The sequence below is a fragment of the Mycteria americana genome, chromosome 5, assembly GCF_035582795.1.
Source record: "Mycteria americana isolate JAX WOST 10 ecotype Jacksonville Zoo and Gardens chromosome 5, USCA_MyAme_1.0, whole genome shotgun sequence".
Classification (NCBI taxonomy): Eukaryota; Metazoa; Chordata; class Aves; order Ciconiiformes; family Ciconiidae; genus Mycteria; species Mycteria americana.
The window spans coordinates 62,188,167-62,209,269 of NC_134369.1; the positions used below are offsets into that span (position 1 = coordinate 62,188,167).

General features: G+C 37.1%; 1 protein-coding gene across 9 annotated transcripts in view; it reads right to left on the bottom strand.

The window, feature by feature from the left end:
* CDC42BPB (CDC42 binding protein kinase beta) overlaps nt 1-21,103 on the bottom strand; it is a 96,719-nt gene that overhangs the window by 22,436 nt on the left and 53,180 nt on the right. For 5 of the 9 annotated variants that reach the window (XM_075503641.1, XM_075503638.1, XM_075503640.1 and 2 more), the window contains exons 6-22: nt 20,062-20,155; nt 18,463-18,663; nt 16,420-16,668; nt 15,364-15,443; nt 14,197-14,363; nt 13,978-14,097; nt 11,932-12,065; nt 10,020-10,262; nt 8,224-8,334; nt 7,513-7,757; nt 7,227-7,332; nt 6,515-6,639; nt 5,610-5,715; nt 3,842-3,990; nt 3,148-3,242; nt 2,981-3,060; nt 285-374 (exon numbers count right to left, since the gene is read on the bottom strand). In XM_075503641.1, the coding sequence (XP_075359756.1) occupies nt 285-374; nt 2,981-3,060; nt 3,148-3,242; nt 3,842-3,990; nt 5,610-5,715; nt 6,515-6,639; nt 7,227-7,332; nt 7,513-7,757; nt 8,224-8,334; nt 10,020-10,262; nt 11,932-12,065; nt 13,978-14,097; nt 14,197-14,363; nt 15,364-15,443; nt 16,420-16,668; nt 18,463-18,663; nt 20,062-20,155 (2,395 nt within the window). Of the gene's footprint in view, nt 1-284; nt 375-1,488; nt 1,540-2,980; nt 3,061-3,147; nt 3,243-3,841; nt 3,991-5,609; nt 5,716-6,514; nt 6,640-7,226; nt 7,333-7,512; nt 7,758-8,223; nt 8,335-10,019; nt 10,263-11,931; nt 12,066-13,977; nt 14,098-14,196; nt 14,364-15,363; nt 15,444-16,419; nt 16,669-18,462; nt 18,664-20,061; nt 20,156-21,103 lie in introns of all 9 variants that reach the window. The other 4 variants (XM_075503639.1, XM_075503634.1, XM_075503633.1 and 1 more) reach the window with 1 other exon arrangement.

A 21,103-nucleotide genomic window follows, 5' to 3' on the forward strand; every position in this document is an offset into this window, starting at 1 on the left:
AGAGATTTTGTTTTAAAGCACTCACAGGAAAGCCTGCACACTAACAAACAAGCAGCAATACAGAAAACATATGAAAATGAGGTACATCAACATACACAGAACCAGTGAAAAGGTTTCATTTGCAACTGTCCTCAAAGCAGGTGCAATTAACACTGACACATTGCAAATAAGCAACATTCAATCCTGCTTCTTCATAATGAATGCTGCAATATGTATTTATCATGAACAAGACAGAGAGACTTTCTAGTGAATTACTCTTCAGGGTAAAATAACAGCTCTCTTACTTCTTGTTGTTGCTCTGCAGTTACAACTGAAGTAGATGGTGAAACTTCTGACTTGGGACCCTGCGTTTCCTGCTCACTAATAGAACTGGTCTGCAAAAGTGACAGCAAACATATTAGATTAGATACCACAGATCTGATTAAGTGTTCTCATGTCAACAAAATGGAAACAAACAACAATGCTGATTTCTATATGCAGTACACATAGATGTAACAACTTTCCACTCTGAAAAAAATCTTTCCTCAAAACAAACCCTGCCACCTGATGGAAAAGCTGTAAAGCTGGAAGTACTGAAATGCAAAACTTCATAGTAGGCAGCATAAATGCTGTAACAGCTGCCTTCTTCCAGCAAGGCTGTCTCTAATCTCTTGCATGCAGGTATGGAATGATGTTGAGAAGCTTGGCAATCATCCATAAAATAGCTTATTTCTCATGGTAGCTTACTACACTAGGATTTTTCTAGCACGCAGCAGCCAGCAATTCTGCCACAAGAAAGATTCTTAAAGTAGTACTACACAATCTTTCAAGAAGTTGTTTAAAAATGGTTGGCCTCTGTCATTAAAAGAATCATATCTACTTAATCACATTGCCTTATATTTCACTAAAATTTAAGACTAGCATCCATTACAAGCCTTCTATTAATTTCACACTTACATTAACAACTACTAATTGCCAGCACAAGGGGGAAGTATGCTACAATTCCAGAGCTAAAGAAGCTGGGTGTGGAAGTAGGATACTGTATTACTGTACTCTGAGGACATCATGAAAATCATGATCAACAAACATCAGATTAGACTTCACATCAATGATGTAATTAGCACTAAAGGCAACAAGTAATGAATCACTCACTTCCCAGCCAGTTTAGACAGGAAGACGGCTCGAGTTCAGTTAGCTCACTAAATATGTTCAGTTATTTTTTTTGTTATGAACTGATTGGTAGGGCTGGGCCATTTAAGAACAAATTGTACCATTATGTAATATGAACTATTTAAAAATGCTAAGTGTGATTCAGCTTTAGCCATATAGAGAGTCAAAATATAAAATAATAAGCCTGTAAAGAGGTATTAAAAGAAAACTAAACTAGCTCTATTTAGTAGATTAAGTTATAGCGAAGTTAAGGAAGCAAAATATCTAGTTTTAGAAGGCCATTTTTACTATGACAGGTCACAACAAAATAATGAGACAAAACTACTAGCAAAAACTTACTTCTTCCCAAAAGGCTAGCAGAGAAGATGTAGACGAAGAAGAAACAGAATCCTTTGTTGTAACGGATATGAGGGATAAAAACGATCACTTATCACCCACAGAACACTTCAGATAGAATATTAGTAGGCTAGCTAAATAAAATGTTTTATATGGCCAAATGATATTTATTCAAACTAAATTAACCTAGAGCAGATGACATGGGCTATCTTTATAAGTACACATGAAAAAAAATTGTTAATGGAAGTCATTAAGTACAGTATCAGCAATTTAAACGTAATTCATCAGAAAATGCCACCTTCATTTCTATAGCGATTAGGTATTTATTGCAGGATCTGTAGAATGGAATCTTGATTAGTTATGGGCTTGATATTCTACATGTTACGGTTTTAAATATATCTGGTACTTTTTAAAGCAATGTTTTAAAATATCGAGATCAGTAGATAAAAATTATTATTCAGATAGTAGCATATATCATGTTTCTCTCTCTTCCCTCCACCTCATCCATACAGCACATCTTGCTGCTTCAGCAAGAAAGCCAGCATGGACATTTTGTGACTGGGAACAGCACATACACAAAGTGTATGTAAATATTACAGCATGTCCATAGACTTTCTTTTTAGCGACAGGGACAGTTTGGAAAAAAAAAACCACCAAACCAAACAGAGAGAGTACACATTTCAGATATAAAATCTAACCAGACTGATGAGGTTTTAACCTGAGCCCCTTTAACTCAGCTCCATAAACATAACAGATTATTCTTTCCAGTTCCAGCTCTTGGTTTTATCCTGAACTGTCTATGTGTTTTGCAAAAAAAAAAAAAAAATCCCAGAAAATCTTCATGGATCAAGAGTTCATGAAGTAAGGAAATGTGATTCAATGTTGCATTTAACAGCTGCTTCCTCAGGGAATGCACAAACCTTTTTAACTGAAACGCCCACTTGGAGCTGTGATTTGTATGATTAGTTTTCTAAGGATCAGAGGGTGTGTCATGATAAACTTATTATACCAACATCTGTGGGTCCTCTGATTCTCTTCCCAGTTCCTTCTACTCTCACCACTCCATTAAGATCTGGAGCCAACAATTTTACATATCTGTTTAAACACTCCTTGAACTGTGTGAATACTTTTCCGTGTATTAAACAGCATCTTTCAACTGCAAAGCATTTAATCCCTTATTTGTAACAGGGTGTGCCAGCCTTTCCAAAAAACCCTGAATATATATTATTCAGCCAAACGTTTGAGATTAACCTAAACAAAGAAGCTAGAATGCAAAATAATTAATGTGAACTTCTGGGAATATTTCCCAAAGGTGCCAGCTTCCCGACAAAATGCCAAGCAATCTGATATCTACTGGACATCCAATTCTGCGGCACACTAATTTGGCTAATATGCCAGATCCAAATGTGCCATATAGTGTCCAAGCATTACTTTTACATAATAAAAATATAATTCAGCTATCACAGTTTTGTAGTTATTTTATGTAATAACTCACTCTGAAAGTCAGATCACGTGCAAGAGGAGAGGTGTTGAAATATTCAAAAATGGAATCTTGAAAGTCTGGAAGTTTGAGACCTAAAACCCAAAGCAGAACAGGCTTAGCTAAAAGGCAACATTGCAGGTGCTGTTAGAACTCTGTTAAAACACAGTAACTTTAATTACCTGAATCTGTTCTGTATTTTTCTTCCAGTTTTTTCTTCAAACCTTCCATCTCTTCCAACAGTTCCCTATTTTTTGCTTCCGATTCCTTTAATTTACTAAAGCAACACAATATGATCAAAATGCAATCTGAAATATCTCAAAGGCAGGAATGCCAGTGCACAGGGTTGTTCATTTCTGGTCCTACATCTCAGAGTTTTGGAAAATGCCTTTCTTTTGAGGAGTGGTGGTGGGTTTTATTATTTTTTTTTTTAAGCTGATTAATTTTATTTTTCCCCTGAATAGGCACCTCACTACTTGACTAGACAGTGAAAACTGTACTTGAGACTCCTGCTGTCATTGCAGATATCTGCCAAACAAAATTATTCTAATAGTAGTTTGCCTTTTAATTCCCAAGAATATGTCTACTCTCCAGTTAGTCTAAGAAAAGGTATTGAATTTGCTCTTACACTTTTTTTCCTCAGGTGCCCGAGATCTGTATCTTATTACCAAGCTATTCACAGCAGTGAAATGTTTACTCGAAGAAATTTTTACAGTTCTCATTTGACTATGTACGAAGCGTGTAGTCTGTGGAATGGGATCTTTCTGGCAAAGTCCAATATCCCAGGCACAAGGGACCATTTTAAGAAAGTTACTATTCTAACCAGCAGTTTAGAGCAGCACATTAAACCCCAAACAGAACCAAAGCCCTTATTACCTTTCAAAAGATATGTTTGCATCTTTAACTTTTCGTAGCTCTTCTTGAACTAGTTGTTTGGCACGAATTTCTGCATCAAGGGCAGACTGTAATTCCAGCCTAGCTGACATATCCAACTTCTGACTGCGTCGCACTTTCCAAAGTGGATCCTGTTGCAGTAAGTTACTGAATATTACTATCTACTGTCTAAAGATATTTCTGTTCTTCTTCAAAGACCATAAAATAGCTTTCACACTGGTTCAGAGAATGCTCTTTTAATTAGTTATGGATGGTATACCTGCTACATGGAAATCAGTCAATAGACTTTGTTACACAAAAATGAAGTAATGAGCAATTTTTATAATGGTTAAACCACTAACACAATATGCTTGAAACCAAAATGCTGGATCACTGAGCATGGAAGTCAAACTGAGAGAACCCATTGAAAATGGCTATTTTTCATTGTTCAATCTAGAAAAGAGTACAGAAAACTTGCACAGTGACATGAGATAAATATAAATATTTAATGTAAAACATAATCTAAAACATACCGATAGAGGCAAAAACATGAAAAAATGAAAAAATCTGGGTCTTGAGGTACCCAGGATACCAGTTTCCTAAACAACTCTTACACTTGCTAAGCTGCATACACTATACTTCTGCATACACCATGCAATTCTGCCCTACTACCCCCAAAAGCTAACTTTCCAAGCTTTCCCAAGCATTTTTCACTGTGGACTACACTTCTGATATTCCCTAATGGATATCTCTCTAGTCACACGTGAACTTGCAAATAACAGTCATGAAAATGAGAGGCATTTTTTTAATGTTGAGAAATAATTGCCTTAGATCAGGTTCTGCTGAAGTTACAAAACCAGTTGTAATATAAAGAACAGGCAGCGTTCTTTATTCTGGTTGTAGCTAAGAAGAAAATGCCAACTGCATTTGATCTGATCTTTCTTCCTATTAAACCTCTCAATATTATAATAATCTCTTGATGATGTAGGCAAATGTTAGCTCACAGGAAGTCATAACTTTCTCTTATTTTCTCCTATTCATGGGTGTGGAAGGGGTGAGTAACTTCTTATCTGTATAAACCAGCAGCAGATGGACTCTTTGCATGGCAGACTGTGCCGACTGGCATTGCTAGGGACGTGGGCTTCCATGCCTAGCTGCAAATGGCTCTCCCTTTCCTTATGCAGATATTTAGTACCTGCCAAGGCAAGACACTGTTTTCGTCTTTGAAACCATACTCCTTCATGAGGGCTCTTCTATTTTGCAGATTTTGGGGGAATTCGTGTTACTACTGTATGGGAAAATTATGGCATAAGGTCTCATTGCTCTGCACGTAAGCTACATGCTCTCAGTGTGTCACTAGCTTGTAACAATACCAACCAGCTAATGCTTGCTCACAAATGAAAACTTACTCTGTTATCTCACTGTAAAGGCAGTTAACATTATTTACTTGCATCTAACATGGTGAGGTACATTTCTGTACTCTTTAATGGTTTAAGTTATTGTTTCTTCTCCCCTCTGTACTGTTTAAAGCAGTTTGTGATGGCAGATATTAGTAAGAACTGCCCCCCCACCTCTAACTATCAAATTCTGATCAGATGACCCAAATGGATTTCACAAGCAATAGCTAAAATCTAGAAAGTCATTAGCAGAGCAGAGGATTTATTAGAAAAGAATTCTCATTATGAACAGATATTGATAAGACAGTAGCTGAAACTAAAAAGTAGCTTCTTAGACATCCCCAGAACAGCCTGAATGCTTGCTATTTTCTTACCAGTGTTCGTGACCCCAGACTGGAACTTCTCAACGATTCTAGTTCTTCTGTCATCTTGGAAGCTAATGCTTGGAGATAGCCACGAGCATCCTTCTCATCACTTACCCTATTGTGCAATTACAAAAAACCTGTTACTTAACAGTTTCATGGCTCATAGCACCAAATACTGTACCACCAAATAATCAGTGTCTGCACTGGATTTAGGGACATAGCAGAAATGGACACAGCAGGGAAAACTCCCAGCAACAGAAAACTGAATATATCTTAGATTGCCTGCTTTAGATTTTTCTTTGATCTGATTCTCTTGATTGTGGCAGTTGCTAGGGAAACTGAAGTTTCCCTTCCGCCATCAGCAAGAGTTCTGCAGAGATTCACTGTTATTGTTTGGAACATGATCTGCATATTGCTTGCTCAATTTTTGTAAGGGCTACCTTCAAGTCCTTCTTGTCTCGCATGTTGAAAATACTTGCACACAGCTTGCTAAAACAGCAAATAACAGAGGGAAGAACTGACCTGTCAATTGAGTGCAAGTGCTTGTCTAGTATAGCTAGTGAGGTTCTATATGTTAACATGGACCTTTTAAATCATAACCATCTTCCTAAATGAATTTATCAAAATATTCCAAATTGCGTGATTTAATGATCACTTTAGAAACTGAAGAAAGCTGACTCCAAAACCCTCTCCTTCGTACTTAACAGCATCTGACAATTTCACTTGTCATTACTACGCAGCAATACTAGAAAGCAGAAGAGAAATAGTTAATCAACACTCAGAAGTACCATGCTTTTGTTCATCCCAGACACAGAGAAAGAGCCTAGCTATACTTCGAAGAAGAAGAAGAAAAAAAGACCAATCAATATTTCAAAAGTTGAAAGCGGCCATCTGGATCTCTAAACAGCACATACCATTGAATAATTTCTGCAATCTGAGCTTCCCAGTGAGCAACAGACTCCTTCTTCGCTGCTAGGTCTTGCAGCTCATCTTCTAGGTGCCTGTTCTGTGCTGTTAATTTGTCCACAAAGGAGCAAAGCTGAAACAAAAGATTCATTTCACCCATGGCTTATGTCAGTTTCAGACTTTCTACATATGCGTGTGTCTACACACCTATAGAATCTGAACAAACAAGAATACCCTGGGCTATCTGGAAGTTCTAACACAGACCAAAGAACTGGAAAGGGTTCTTTTTTTGTGGAACCGGAGACTAGCTCCTGAGCATAGGACACCACATTGCCAGTTCACACAAAACCATCCAAAACAAAGGAAAAGAAAAAGTGAGTGTAGAGGCCATCGAGAGGAATGAAGTTTAACTGCAAGCCATCAGGAAGGCAGGCAGTCTTTGTAAATGCTTCCCTCTCTGTGCCACCTTCATGAAGAAATCAGAAGGTGATGGTGCCCTCTGAGCTGTGGGAATCAATCCCACAAAGAGCAGTACTGAGATGCTAAAGTTACTATTTAGCCAGATCTCTGACATTTATATGGCGAAAACTACATTTGTTTTATTCAGTTATCGCCTGAACATTTACAGATCTGTTCTGATCAATGAGTAGACTACTCAGCATCAGAAAGTAACAAAGTAAGAATTACATTTTGCTTAAAAATGTTTCCTCAGATAATTACCCTCTCATTTTCTGTTGTTAGCTTTTTGTTATCTTCCAAGAGCATAGATCTTTCACGCTCATATTTCTCTTTCATTGTTCCTACTGCTTCCTCCATTTCACTGTGCCTAAGGAGAAGGACAAGAAATAGAAACACTTACACTGTAACACTGCTGAACCTGTAGACTGGGATTTTCCAAAGGGAATAAACAGAGTTAAGGTGATATACCATCCTGCACAGATACCTATGCAATGCAATACACACAAAAACAAAATCTACAGCTAATGAATCATGCCGGAAAGCTTACCTCTCTCGCTTTGTTTTCTCTAATTTATCCTTTAGTATCATAATCTCTTTCTGCAGTGCAAGCTGATGGCTCTCTGAATCATGTACTTCCTTTTTCACATTTTTTACTTCCAAAACATGTGATGCTTCTCGTCGGACCAACTCCTCTTCATAAAATAAGATTTTCTTTTCCAGCTCAGACTTAATTTTGGAAAGCTCCTGCTGATGCTCTAGTGTGGCACCTGCTGTCCGGCCTCCCTGCTTCAGCTGCAGAAGCGGAAGAGAAACCATCATGAAGAGAAAATGGTCTTTAGATTTTGGGAACATTATTTAAACTTAGAATTGTAAAATTGGTGGCACTTTGGAAAAATTTTTATCTGGGCACTGAGTGATTTAAAAGGTGCCTGTCTCCAAGCATTACGCCCCATAAGTGACTGCTCTGATTACATGACTCTAATAAGGGGTTCAAATGGGTTGCAGAGATAATAAATTTGGATCACATTGGTTTAGTATCTGCTTAGAATTCACAAACTGGACATTTTCAAAACATTAGTGTCCAATGAGATATTAAAGTATTTCAAGCAAAAAAAAACCCCAAATAAATCTGAACAGGTTAGGTTAGGCTTCTAGTAATGCTGTAGTTCTTAAGTCTCCCACAGGTATCAACAGTTGAGTAAGCAAAACTCTTGCAGCTCCTGTGCCATGAGTAAAAATTCGTCAAAAAGCATGTAACCTTTAGAGCTTCCAGTTCATTTTCCAGTTGCTTGGAGAAGACCTCGCTGTGCTCACGAAGCTTCCGTTCTTTTGATGCTTCTGCTACAACTTCTTCAAGTTGGGCTTCCAGCTGCAACGAGAGTAATTTTAAGTCATTTCAACACAAGATAGTGCTATCTGTATCATTCATTTCCTTTCCTCCATACAGATGAGCAGCAAGTTTTTCCTTAATTTTTATTTTACGTTACAGCACTGTAACAATTATCTCAGAATATCATGATAGTTGTTTTGCCTTCATTGATCCAGGCATCCATCTGTATCACGCAGTAGAACTATTACTATCTGAGTTTTTGTACTGATATGAACTACACCAAGTATGTGCAGGGATAACTGCACAGCTTCTGTTAGTGCTAAGAGAAGGAAATGGCACTAGGAAGTCGTGGCAGCTGTGAAAGAAGAAAGTCTCCCACATTTACAGGTCAGCTCAATGCCTCAGTATCTACTAAGGCGGCTTAAAAATCCCAACCTTTGAGCCAAATTATTGCAAGATACTTCAAATATGAACACGGAACACTTTTACCTTGCAATTACAGAGCAAAATAAGCTTGATTATCCATTTACTGACTTCAGAAAGCTTATCAGAAAGACAATTTAGTGGCAAGTAAGGCAACTGTTGCAATTCAAGCAATAGTGGCACAGTTTTAAAACCTGACAGGAAGAGTAAGATTTGTTTTTCTGTATTCAAATGCAACTAGCGAAGTTGTTTTTAAAAGGATTGTATTTAGAATTGTGGGCCAAGATAATGAACTTATAGACTATGTTCTGAATAGAAGATTGATACAGCTGTTAGGAAAGGGAGAACAGAGGAATTTATAAGAAAAAAGACAGGAGATTATAAAGCCCTGAATGGAAATATTTAACTAAATAAGCAACAACACTTGAATGCCTGCTGCACTCTGCTCTAGAGACGAGATGCCACAGCCCTACACATCAAATATGGTGCCACAGACACCTTTGCCTTTCCCAGTTAACTACCACTTCTTATTCATGGATAAAAGTCTGAGAAACTTACATTTTCACAGACTGTCCTTCATTTTGCTAGAAGTTTTCTAGCAATGTTTATAAAGCTCTTAAATTTCTCTTCTACACTTCACCCAGAGAATACATACAATTTGATGATTTTTCAGTCATTAAAACACTCCAGGTTAACCACAACAGCAGTTTCTTATGCCCTCTTCTGGTTATCCACTTTATCTTAGATAAAACTATAAATTGCCTAGAATACTAATTGGAAATTCACTTGCTTAAAGATATTACAGACATTCTCTACAATGACTAACTACAGAGGAAGAAAAACCACTTATTTAGTCTGCATCGCTATTCCTCCCTCCAGCTAAAGAGAAAAATTTAGCTGACAAAAATGAAGTCAGAATACTCCAACCTTAAAGCACATGAAGACATTAAGCTTTCTAGGTTTCAAGCTGACTATGAGTCAGAGTCTGCAAGAATCAAAACACAAGAACTAAGAAGCTGGGTATGCAGCAAGAATAGTTTCCTCCAGATTAAAATCAGCCTGAGTACAAACAAAAAAGAAGACTCGGTTCGTTTCCTGATATATCAGTAAAACATTTAGAAACAAAATCAAGATCTATTTTGTGATCTGTAGCAAAGTTATATGGAAGAGTTACTGGGGTAATTTCTTATAGACGGCCAAAGTAAATTATTAACAGTCCCAATTCTTCAATACAATCACATATGAGATACTGGATAAGCAGCAGCTGAAACATGTTATTGTTAGCTATTTTATCAAGCTACCTCTTTTCTGATCTTCTCCGATTTACGGATGTCCTGTCGCATAGCATCAATTTTCTGCATGCTCACTTCCACCTCTTCTTCTTTGTCGCGAAGTTGACGGGACAGCTTCTGTTTTTGGGACCGCAAGTCTCCCATCCTCTCACTGAGCTCGGAGAACTCCTGCACAGCTAGCTTTCTTTGCTGGTGGGCATCCCTCAATTCTTTGGATTGTGTCTTTAATCTCTCTGAGGCTTCTACAAGTTGCTGGTTTAAATAAAAAATATAATAATAATAAAGTCATTTGAATTCCATGTACTCTTTCCAAGAAGAAAGGAAGTGGACCCACATAAGCATGACCTGAAAGCTCAACCTCCTCACATAACTTTTAAATATTATTGATAATACTTAATTTACACAAAGGCTTTTTTCTGGGTAAGCAAGCTGCAGTAACATACCAAGACAACAGTTACTCTGCTTCTAGTGTGGCAGCTCCAAGAGTACCTTTGCTGTTCCAAAGTCTTTCTTATAAATCTGACTACACAAGGCCACCTCACTTCTAAGTAACTTAATGTCAGATTACCACCATGTACTTGCACAATAGTAATTTTTTTTTTAAAGGAATGTTTTAGCAGACAGCACATTCAGGGGAGCCATCAAATACACTGTACCAGCACTGAGACACTGCAGCAAATCTTGTGAAATTCTTCAGAAAACCGAGGAAGATTCCTTAGAACAAACTGTGAAGCTCCAGTACTTTAATTGAAAGTATAAAAGCTGTTTCCTTTACAGCAAGTAGTTAACAAAGATTAACAAGATTAAAACACAAATTGAGTATTCTACATAAAATCATTTGAGAGTGGGGATAAAAAAAAAAAAGAAAAAGAGCAGAACTAGACAAGAGAATAAATGTATACTGGCCAAAAGACTTCTAAAAAATTCTGCTGTTCGTAGGAGTATTGCAGGAGCATTCATTAACTTCCCAAAAGGCGTGTGCTCAAACCAGGAGGAGCAGATTTGCCTTCTCTGCTACTCATACACTCTGGTAAACAACCTTTACCAGTGGTTAACAGACAGAAGAGAGACTGTTAAATTCTAGTGGACAAAAACCCCAGAGATTTTGGCCCATGGATACTTTTGGGTCCATCTAAATGCCACGTGAACAATACAGCTGCTAGACTTTTCCAAAACTAGCTATTTGAATACAGGTAGGTTTTTTTGATATTATTGACAGTGGTATGCAGTATATGCAAACCCCTATTTACTTTACTGCAAAATATTTTGCTGACTTCAACTAAGATACTGTTACATTTTAGGAAGCAAACAAAGGTGTAATTTACACAACAGTAAATAAACTTGGCAATTACCTAAAAGTCATCCTCAGCCTTAAGCAATAATTAACCTTTTGGTATTACAAAGAGTAAGTGGGCTCAAGCTGGAGCAGGGACCTAGCTCTATTAACTCTTTCATATATATATGTGTATATATATATATATGCTTTCTTATATATATATATATGTATGCTTTCATATCTATATGTGTGTGTGTGTGTGTATATATATATATATATATATATATATATATATATATATATGCATGCTTTTTGGTATCTACAGGACTGATGACTAGCCACAAATGTGAGTTTAACTTGAAACAGTTGAGAATAATTAATCAGTTAAATTAAAACCATTCTTTAGGTGTTTGTTCCATCTAGCAGAACACATTTGAAATAAGTAAGATGCCTATCAACTTCCAAAAAAGAAAGTGTGCTACTTTGGAAAACTACTGTATTGCTAATGAAATTAACAGGTTCACTAACGTCTCAGTATAGTTTTAAAAAGCAGCATTTAAAACACTCAAATTTCATTCACAACAAAACTGTTCTATAGCTACTTTACTTTACCATTTTTAAATGTATCTATCTTTGGGTCAATACCTTATGAAGGTCCTCCTTTTCTTGCCGCAGTACTCTGCACTGTTTTTCTAGTCCTTTCAACTTGTGTATAGAGCCTTCATGTTCTTGTCGAAAAGCCACTGCATCTGCAAGCTGTCCTTCCAGTTTACTTATATCTGTAGATCAATACATTTTAAAGGTGACCCGTCCCAAATTTACACCAATAAAGCAAGCAACATTACTCAAGCAAACTAGTATCCCTTTGCTTGGAAAATCAATTTCTTTCCTGATCCCACCATTTTAGACTATTTAAGGTAATTTTGGGGCACTGACAACTCCATATAATCTTAGTTTTCTCAGCCTATTAAAGAAATCCTCCAAAAGACTGTGATCTCTTAAAGTGAAAAAGCCTTAGCACAGGGCTTTGTTTTGTTTTCGAGGAATGCAACTTCTAGCCCTTGAAAACATTGAAATAAACTTCAGTTGTTCAATTCCAGTTCTAGTAGTTTGTCTCCTAAATAGTTTTCATTATATGACAAGCAAGGCTACGGTCAGTCATTAGTGCGTCCAGCAAGACAGGAAAGGACTATTTATTTCCTGGAGCAGATAAGAACTCGCAATCTGGGAAGGAAATACCATCCTGCACAAGGCAGGCTGGAGACCCGACTGCCCATACTCCTGGCAGTATCTTCTCCTGGTCATTCTCTCTTTACTCTCCAAGAAAATGAAACAAATTTGATTTGAAGTTATAATCTTTAAGCACAACAAACTAACCACCTTCATATATTTCTGCTCAGTATTAAGAGCTGGTAAGAAAATGAACTGCCATTCTCCATTTGGTTTTAATTACTACTTCTTTTAAACAAATAAATAAGAAATTGCACTGGGAATAACTGTCTCACTCAAGTTCCACTGATGTCTGTGGCAGAACAGGAAATTGGACTTATGTATTCAGGGATCCCAAGCACTGCTGTAACGATTAAAGTATTAATTCCCTTTCTCATTTCAGCACGAACTTCCTCCCACTCTACACAAACCAATACTACTTCTTTTTAAACAAGATCATACTGCTAGTTTTTATATTTAACAGGACACCATTGGCTGAAGGGCTGGATAAACCTGAACCATTTGCAGAAGTAGCACCTTAATCTAACTATTTTGACTCAAATCTAATTCCAGAATATACAAGAATAGCTTTTTTTGGAAGGATAATCTACTTAGGAGAGCTGATTTGATTTTTGCAATGCATGCACCTACAAAGGGGGTATATTGCCAAACTGCAGGGAAAAAAAAAAAAAAATTCAGCATCAGCAACTCAGCATCTGAACTCACTTATGCTAAACTACAGGCCCCTATAAACCTCTCAAGCCAAGTCAGTCATTAGGATTCAAAACTACCATTTTGTTTATCACTGATTCCCACTTAAAAATTAGATGCTAACAGGAGGTTTGTATGGATAAACTAATAGCATTGTCAAGCAACAGATTTTCAGTGATATGGATGAGTCAGTCTTCTCCCAGGACAGATGCCAGTATTTGTTTTTCTCCAGTGCTCAGTGCTTCCTAATTAATGCATCACCAGACAGAAACACAAAGGGAGCAGGAGCTCAGAAATATTTAAATGTGAACTATTATTACACATCCTCCCACCTATCCCCTTATGTTACTAAAGAGCAACTAGTCTTCTCTCCCCACTGTCTCTTACGCCTACCTCCAGGTAAAACCCCTCCAAAACAATACATCCCCCCACCCCCCCCCAAAGGAGGAGGAAGAGAATGGGATTTCTTGAGATTTCTAGAGACATCACAAAACATATTTAACTGAACCCATCTAGACAATTCATTGTACTCTAGACTCCCCATGCTAGTATATGCTATCAGGCCAGCAAGTGGAAGAAAAAGTTAAGTGCTCATCTGGAAAAACTGAAATGCCTCTTAATATTGAATGAGACTTTGAAAAACCCTCTTTTTTTTTTTTTTTTTAGGACCTCAAGAACATTAATTCTACTTATTGCAAAAACACGGTACATATTTTGCTACTCCTAGTAACATTAAATTGCATTACTATAATTACCATGCCAGAGGCTTACCTGTTAATTTGTTCTTCAACCGTTCAATTTCTTCATTTAATTTTTTTATTTCCTTATCACGGCTTGTATTTACTGTAACACACACCGGACCCTGGAGGTTCTGCACTGTCTGTGTAGATTCTTAAAATCAGAACAGGAAGGAAAAGGTTTTCAATAAAATACATTCTGATTCCTCCTAATGAGCAGAACTAAGAATCCAAACAAATATAAACCACTAACCTTGCAGTTTTCTGTTCAAATCCTGCTTTTCTTGCTCTAATTTCCGTATTTTCTTTTCATAGCCTTCTATTTGTGAAGTGTTCTTTAAGTCACGCTGCACGTCCATATCTTTGGTTACAGTGTCAGACTGCACCGCACTCTTTAAAGTGCCTCTATCAGATAAAGAGCTGAAAACAAATATGAAGTTAGAACATTTTAATAAATACTCACAGCAGCCTACAGCAGTGACATGCTGGGATTCCACTAAATATGCACCTTAAATTTACAAGAACAATTGATGCAGTAATTGTTACTGTTGAGACAACTGTCAGGGTAGATAAAGTTATTATTCCCTAGCTACTGTATATGCTGTAGAATTAAGATACCTGCATTCAGGACTTTAATGATGCGGACGTATATTCACTTTACAAACCGCCTAAATGATTGAAAATATTAACTCTCCTATGCCAAAGGTTACTACTACCTGACAGTGAAGTAAGCAGGTAACTGTACCTGCACTAAGAGCGCTGAGAAACAAACTCAAAAGTTTAAAGTGTGACAAAGATGGATTTAAGTTAAGTCACATGATCTCACTCTGAAAAGGATGAGATGTGTGTACTGGCCTCTTTCTGAAATAGTATTCCATGGGGTAACAAACCCCAGCAAAGGGAAATAACGGAATAACAAACAGGGCAGAATAACCTTAAGATCAGAGACAAGTATATGTTTGAGGGATTTCTGAAGTCAGATGGAGGCCATTTCAAAGATGTGAGAAGTGAGCCACTTTGTCCGTGCTCAGAACCATCTATGTTAACTTAGCCTACCAGCAGGACTTTGGACCAATGAGCTAATCCTGAACTGTTCCTGGCAGACAAGCAACATGGACAAGACTTGCTCTCGGCCTCTCAATGCAGGAACAGCAAGCTTATACACAATTGCAAGTGACCCATCTAGTCCCTTAACTTTCATTCATTTCAAATAGATAAAATATTAAATACAAAAGCATCTAATCTTGGCAAGCATGATCAAAATATGTTCAGACACCTGGGGGGGGGGGAAAAAAGGGATAAAGGTTTATCCACAGTTACATCTATGGACATCAACCTTTCTACATGTTTATAAAAATGAGAATTTCCTAGAATTAGCTGCATTTGGGAAACAAGTTTAATTAACATAACCTTTGCTTACCTATCAGTTGTGTATGTAAACCCAACGAATGGTAAATGCAATCCTGAAAAGCCTGTATGAGAACTTGGTGGCACCACTTCCTGCATGAAAACAACATGCATGAAAATCCGAAAGAGAACAGAGCTAAAGGCATTTTATTTAGCCCCACCAGTTAAAGAGAGACAGCTAACGGAAAGACTTTTCTTAGCGCATACCAGCTGACAATTGGCAGTTATGCTTCATTGTGCAGCCTTCCATTGTCCCTGGACGAACTTTATATCAGATTAGGTCACTTAATATAATGACCTGAATTTAGGAGCCTCTTGAACCTGCACTTGAAAGGGCAGCGTTTCAACAAGTTCAAAGCACAATGCAGCGAGTAAAAGAAAACCCTAAATTTCAAGTTCCTAATTAAAAGTGACCTGGCACCAAGATGCACGCTGTTAGTCTTAGTATGCTAGTTACTGTTAGACATGTAATAAAAAAATGTGCCAAAAGCTCCTCATTTCTTGGAATACAGGCTGATGAACAAATTACCACAAAAGCCTTCTGCTCCTCCTGACCCAAGTTTGTAAACTACTACACAACAGAAACGGAGGAGGGGAAAACCAACGTTCCCACTCCAAAAACCAACCTCCTGGTTCTTAAGCGAGTGGAGAAGTAGCAGTGTGAGCTCTCTCACCTGGACAGCTGTGATTGAAAGCTGCATGGAGAATATATATGTATTTCTGAAGGCAGATTTCTTTTTTTCACCTTTGAAAAGGAATAAATCCAAATACTAGCTCCTTGTAAAGGTAAACTAAAAGGGCAGCTAAGGGTTTTTTTCCCAGTGAAATATGTTTTCACTTTGACTGACCATGTAACAGTAGTCCATTTTGGCAAGTGCTACCATTTAGAAATGCAGCTCATGATTTCTGATAGCCCAAAATGCCAAAGAGATGAAAAACTTGAAATCTTCACATTTGAAATGACTTATTTTTCATCTCTTACATTACTTATTCTGAAATAAGTTCTCGCTACGTATAGAGCAGCAAGGTTGCATACTTGCATTAGTAATATTTAAAAACAAAGACTCACTGGATTTCTTAACACATCATCATCTACATCAAAGTTTGAGGTGTCAGAAGGACTGCTAACATCTGGAATGTAAGGTGCTTCTAGGTTTCGGATGTTATCCCAATTAAGTCCTTCAAAAAATGCATGAGACTTAAAATCCTCTATTCCATTCTGTCCCAGTCTACGCTCCCTACTGCAGATAAGTCGCTGAATAAGATCTTTTGCTTCTTCAGATACATCTGTAACATGGGATGGAAACTGAAATCGTTCCTAGAAAACAATACAAATAGAGACATTTTTAGAGAAGGAATCCATTCCATAACTTTCAACAGTAGCTTCAAAAAGAACATGCTAAATTACACCAATAAAACTGGAAATGAGTAGTCAAACATTGTTCTAGTTCGAGTGAGCAGTGGCAGAGCACAATGCAATATATTCAGTGACAGACTTTTTGTCTTAAAATGGATTTCAAGGACAAGTAATCATTTCTCAATTTCTTTAATACAGATCTGTTTGAAACTAACTGCAATTACAGTAACTCTATTAGGAAAAGCAAACTTTTTTTTTAAGACATACAGGAATTTTGACACACTACAATATATTAAAGATCATACAATAAAGGCAGACCCTCACTGGTATTCTTAGTCACAGATCCACCCATCTCCTGAAGATGTACTCCTTGAGATTTTATTAATTTCAATTCTTAAAAACCCACGATGATAGTCAATTCTTTACAAAACGTTGTTATATTTAAGGATGTATTTTTCTAACTCATAGGTTAAACACCTTTTCTTGCCAAAATATAATCTACATTTAGCAAAGATTTATATTATCATAAACAAACAGAAGATATAAAAATTGTACTTACCATTAAGATCTGAAATTACTCTAGATAAAAATTGGGAAAACTCTTTCTGTATTTTAGCTTGCTACTACTACCACTGTATAGTCAAGAAGGGCCTTTTGGTTTGTTTTTTTTCAGTAAAGAACAACAGCATATACATATCTTTTTATAATACAACTTTTCAAGTTTAAAATGAGATAATTAGGGATCAAACCAGCATAACTGAAATTAAACTTTAAAACTTCCATTGAAAAACATACAAACATATTGATTGTGTGTCCAAATGAGATTAAAATATGAAGTCTGCAGGACAACAGCTTCGAATTTCCTCCCAAGTATTTTAAGAGCCTGGTAGCCAGAGTTTACACTGGATACATTTGCAACCAGTTAGTCCATTGAAGAAATTAAAGCAAGAGAGAGATTAATATTCATCACAGCAAGGGTGTCAGCTCTGGCAAGGATTTCATGTCTTAACCCTCACTGCTTCACTGCGAGAGCACAGCATTGTAAACACCAGTGAACTACACTCATCCTGGGGAAGAGAAAATGCAAGAATACACCCTACGCAACAGCTTCTGGCTACCTAGGACGAGTATGCACATAAACACATCCTCCTAATACAGCTCTTGAAAGGACGCCATGAACTGGTTTATTTTTATTCTGTAATGTTCCAAATGCACCCAGAAGTTCCAACTCTTCTCTACCACTTTGACCCTGGACAAACGCCCTAACCTCATGTTCTTCGTGAAGCTCAAATTCACGTTTTTCTACCACTTCCACTCCGGGCAACACCCCCTGACCTCATGTTCTTCATGCAGCTCATGTCTACACTGGTTGACTTGCCTGTTCCCTTTTTTTTGTACTGTTATCAGTGTGACAGAAAATGTGTGCAGCTGTGTAAATAATGAGTTACTTCATTTCTCCTGCACAGCCCAGAGGAAACTTTAAATGTGCCTAACATGTGAGTTGGTTTTAATTTTGATTTTGTGACGAATGCTTAGATTTTCCAAAAAGAACAACATCAGCATTTAGAGAAAAATTTCAGTTTGACAAAGAAGTAAACATTCCTAAAACCTGAACCAACAAACCTACACAATATGGTTCTAAACCATCGTGAAAAAGCAAAGAACTACCATCACTCCAGTATCTTTAAGTGATAACAGTTTCTCCGTAAACATTATAATCTCAGGGAATACATAGAGATTTAATATATCTCTTACTTCATGATTCATAATCTTCCCATAGGTTTCCACTAACGACTCTGCGTAAAAGGGTGTTTCCCCGTACAGCATTTCATACATGCAGACACCCAGTGACCACCAGTCACATTCAGGCCCATATTTTCCCATTCCATCTTCCATCGCTTGCAGTATCTCAGGGGAGATGTAGTCAGGCGTACCCACTGCTACTGATGACTGTACCTTAAAAATAAGGCAAACATAATTCTCAGGTTTTTCAATTCTCAATTTTCAGGTTCTCTCAGCAACTTTCTCACTCACACACTAGCATTTGTGACAGACACACCAGGACATGATTTTGGAAAGGGAAGAGATTTATAAAATCACAGCAACAAAATAAAGAAAATACTAAGAAAGTAACAAAGACCACAAAGATTAAGTTCCAGTCTACTTCTACATAAAATCAGTTGATACATTTTATTCCGAACATGATAGAAACCCGAAATAGTCATACCTGTTGTGCGAAAGCAGAAAGTCAAGAGGAGAAAATGTTTTGCCTTTGTATCTGTTTATACTTTAAAATTGCAGTTGGCTGCCAGGAGTTGAAATGAGAAATGAATAAGCAGGAAGTCCTATGCCTGAGTTTTACAGTTTCATTTGAAAATAGCAAGGGCAAGTAGACCCCTATTTTTATTATGTTAGAAAATGGTTTAAGGCTTATTGCATAGTTGTGCAACTGGATGCAATACAGGAGTAAGGTGGGGAATTGCCCTGTGCCCAACTAGTAGGGAAGCCCTGACCACCAGGGCAGTGGCAGAGCAGCTCTGATCTCTAGGAATATGTCCTCAGGATTCACACAGAGTTATAATGGCTCCTTCCAATTCATTCTGCATGGTAAATGGTATATATGGTAAACGGTATATGGTAAATCTTTGGCATTTTATGCTATTTTCTGGCATTTTATGCCAGGCATTTTATGACTGCAGAATGCCACCAAGACTTGAGTTTGTGCCAAAAATCAGTGAACAATGTTGCACGCCATATTTTGGCAGGATTGGCACCTCTGGAAGCACCCTACACTAGGCAAAACAACCAAAAAACCTCATTAATAATTTAGTTTTTAGGGGTGTATCCAATCTGGTGCACAAGATGGCCAATTACCATAATGTTGCTATTTGATTTGTAAAAGGCATATAAAAGAAATTGCTTATTAATTATCTCCTCATTTTGAATGACTTAATACTTCAAATGTGTCATGGCTGCTAGGTTCCTGGTCACCTATGATTCCAGCACATAAATAATATCAAACTTCTATCCTGTTTTAACACAGGGTCTTTGGAGAGTTAATAAAAATCTCATGAGAACTCAAATGGCTAGTAGGATAAAAGGTGAAAGACAGAAAAACATAGCAAAGGATAACTTTAAAAGGTAGCATCCTGTAAAACAAGGAGACGAAGATGTCAAAAATGTTTTAATAAATATGTCGAGTTATACACTTGCCTCAATTTTTAGCATGTCAATAAACTTACAATCTATCACCTTCCTTGATGCATGCTGACAATGTCTAATAGCTTTAAGACCAGCAACTCACTTAAAAGGTCCCACTACCAGTGACTCAATTAAATTTTTCTTCATACATACTGTGCCATCTTCACTCATTTTCAGACAGGATCCAAAGTCTGCCAGCCGTATGTGGCCATTCATGTCCAAAAGGACATTATCAGGCTTTATGTCCCTGTTATAATAGAAGTGAAAAGATTTAAATATATAGTATTAGCTCTGCTTGTAAAGTTCAATCTTGCATCAGAATAACAAAGAATTTTATGTTGGATACCCACTGATGCAAATTCTTTTTATTGCACTAGTCACGACCCTCTCCTCCTGCCCAACTTAAAGCTTTGCCTGCAATACTGAAGCCTTAGATTACATCAGATTTTCAAGCTCATCAAAGGTGAACTCTGAATGGTCCAATAACCAAGCAGAACAATTACAGTGAGTCATACTGACTGTAACAGAGAGGCAGTTTACTTCATCAACATAATTTCAAGATTATATGCATTACAATATATTGTTTAGAGTCAAGAAAGATAAAACAGAAAAGGCAATCTTTTAATCTCACGGTTTTTGCCAAGATTTATAACTAACTTCTAACTTCATATGTAAGAAGATTTTTTTACTGCTTCTCTAAATTTTGTCCAGCATTTCTGTTGGCCAGTATTTTTCATTTGCTATTCAGACTTTCTATACACTATTGCACAGCACATTTGCTTCTACGGATACCTAAAGACCTTTGCATCCTGTGTACATGCAGCAGTTACTCTACAAGCCACTGAACTTCCCCAGCTCTGGGATCAGGGCAATGCCATTTCAACAGGATACAGTAACATCAGAAAGTCTCCAATATCAAACTGCGTCTTTCCTATTCTTTTATATATATAGCAGGGTATAAAATGATATACAGCATGCTAAGGCTACTAAATGACATGGAACTAAGATTCCCACTTCATTCTAGCTCATTATTTTGTATTCTTTTTGATATCAGGAAGGCAGCCAAAAAGGATTTACTAAAGAGCATGTTAATTGAATTTAGTCCACCAATTAACCACATTTTATTTCACTACTTTGTACTCAAATTCACACAAAGTAAAGTGTCAGTAGAAGATCAATCATCCAGACAACTTAA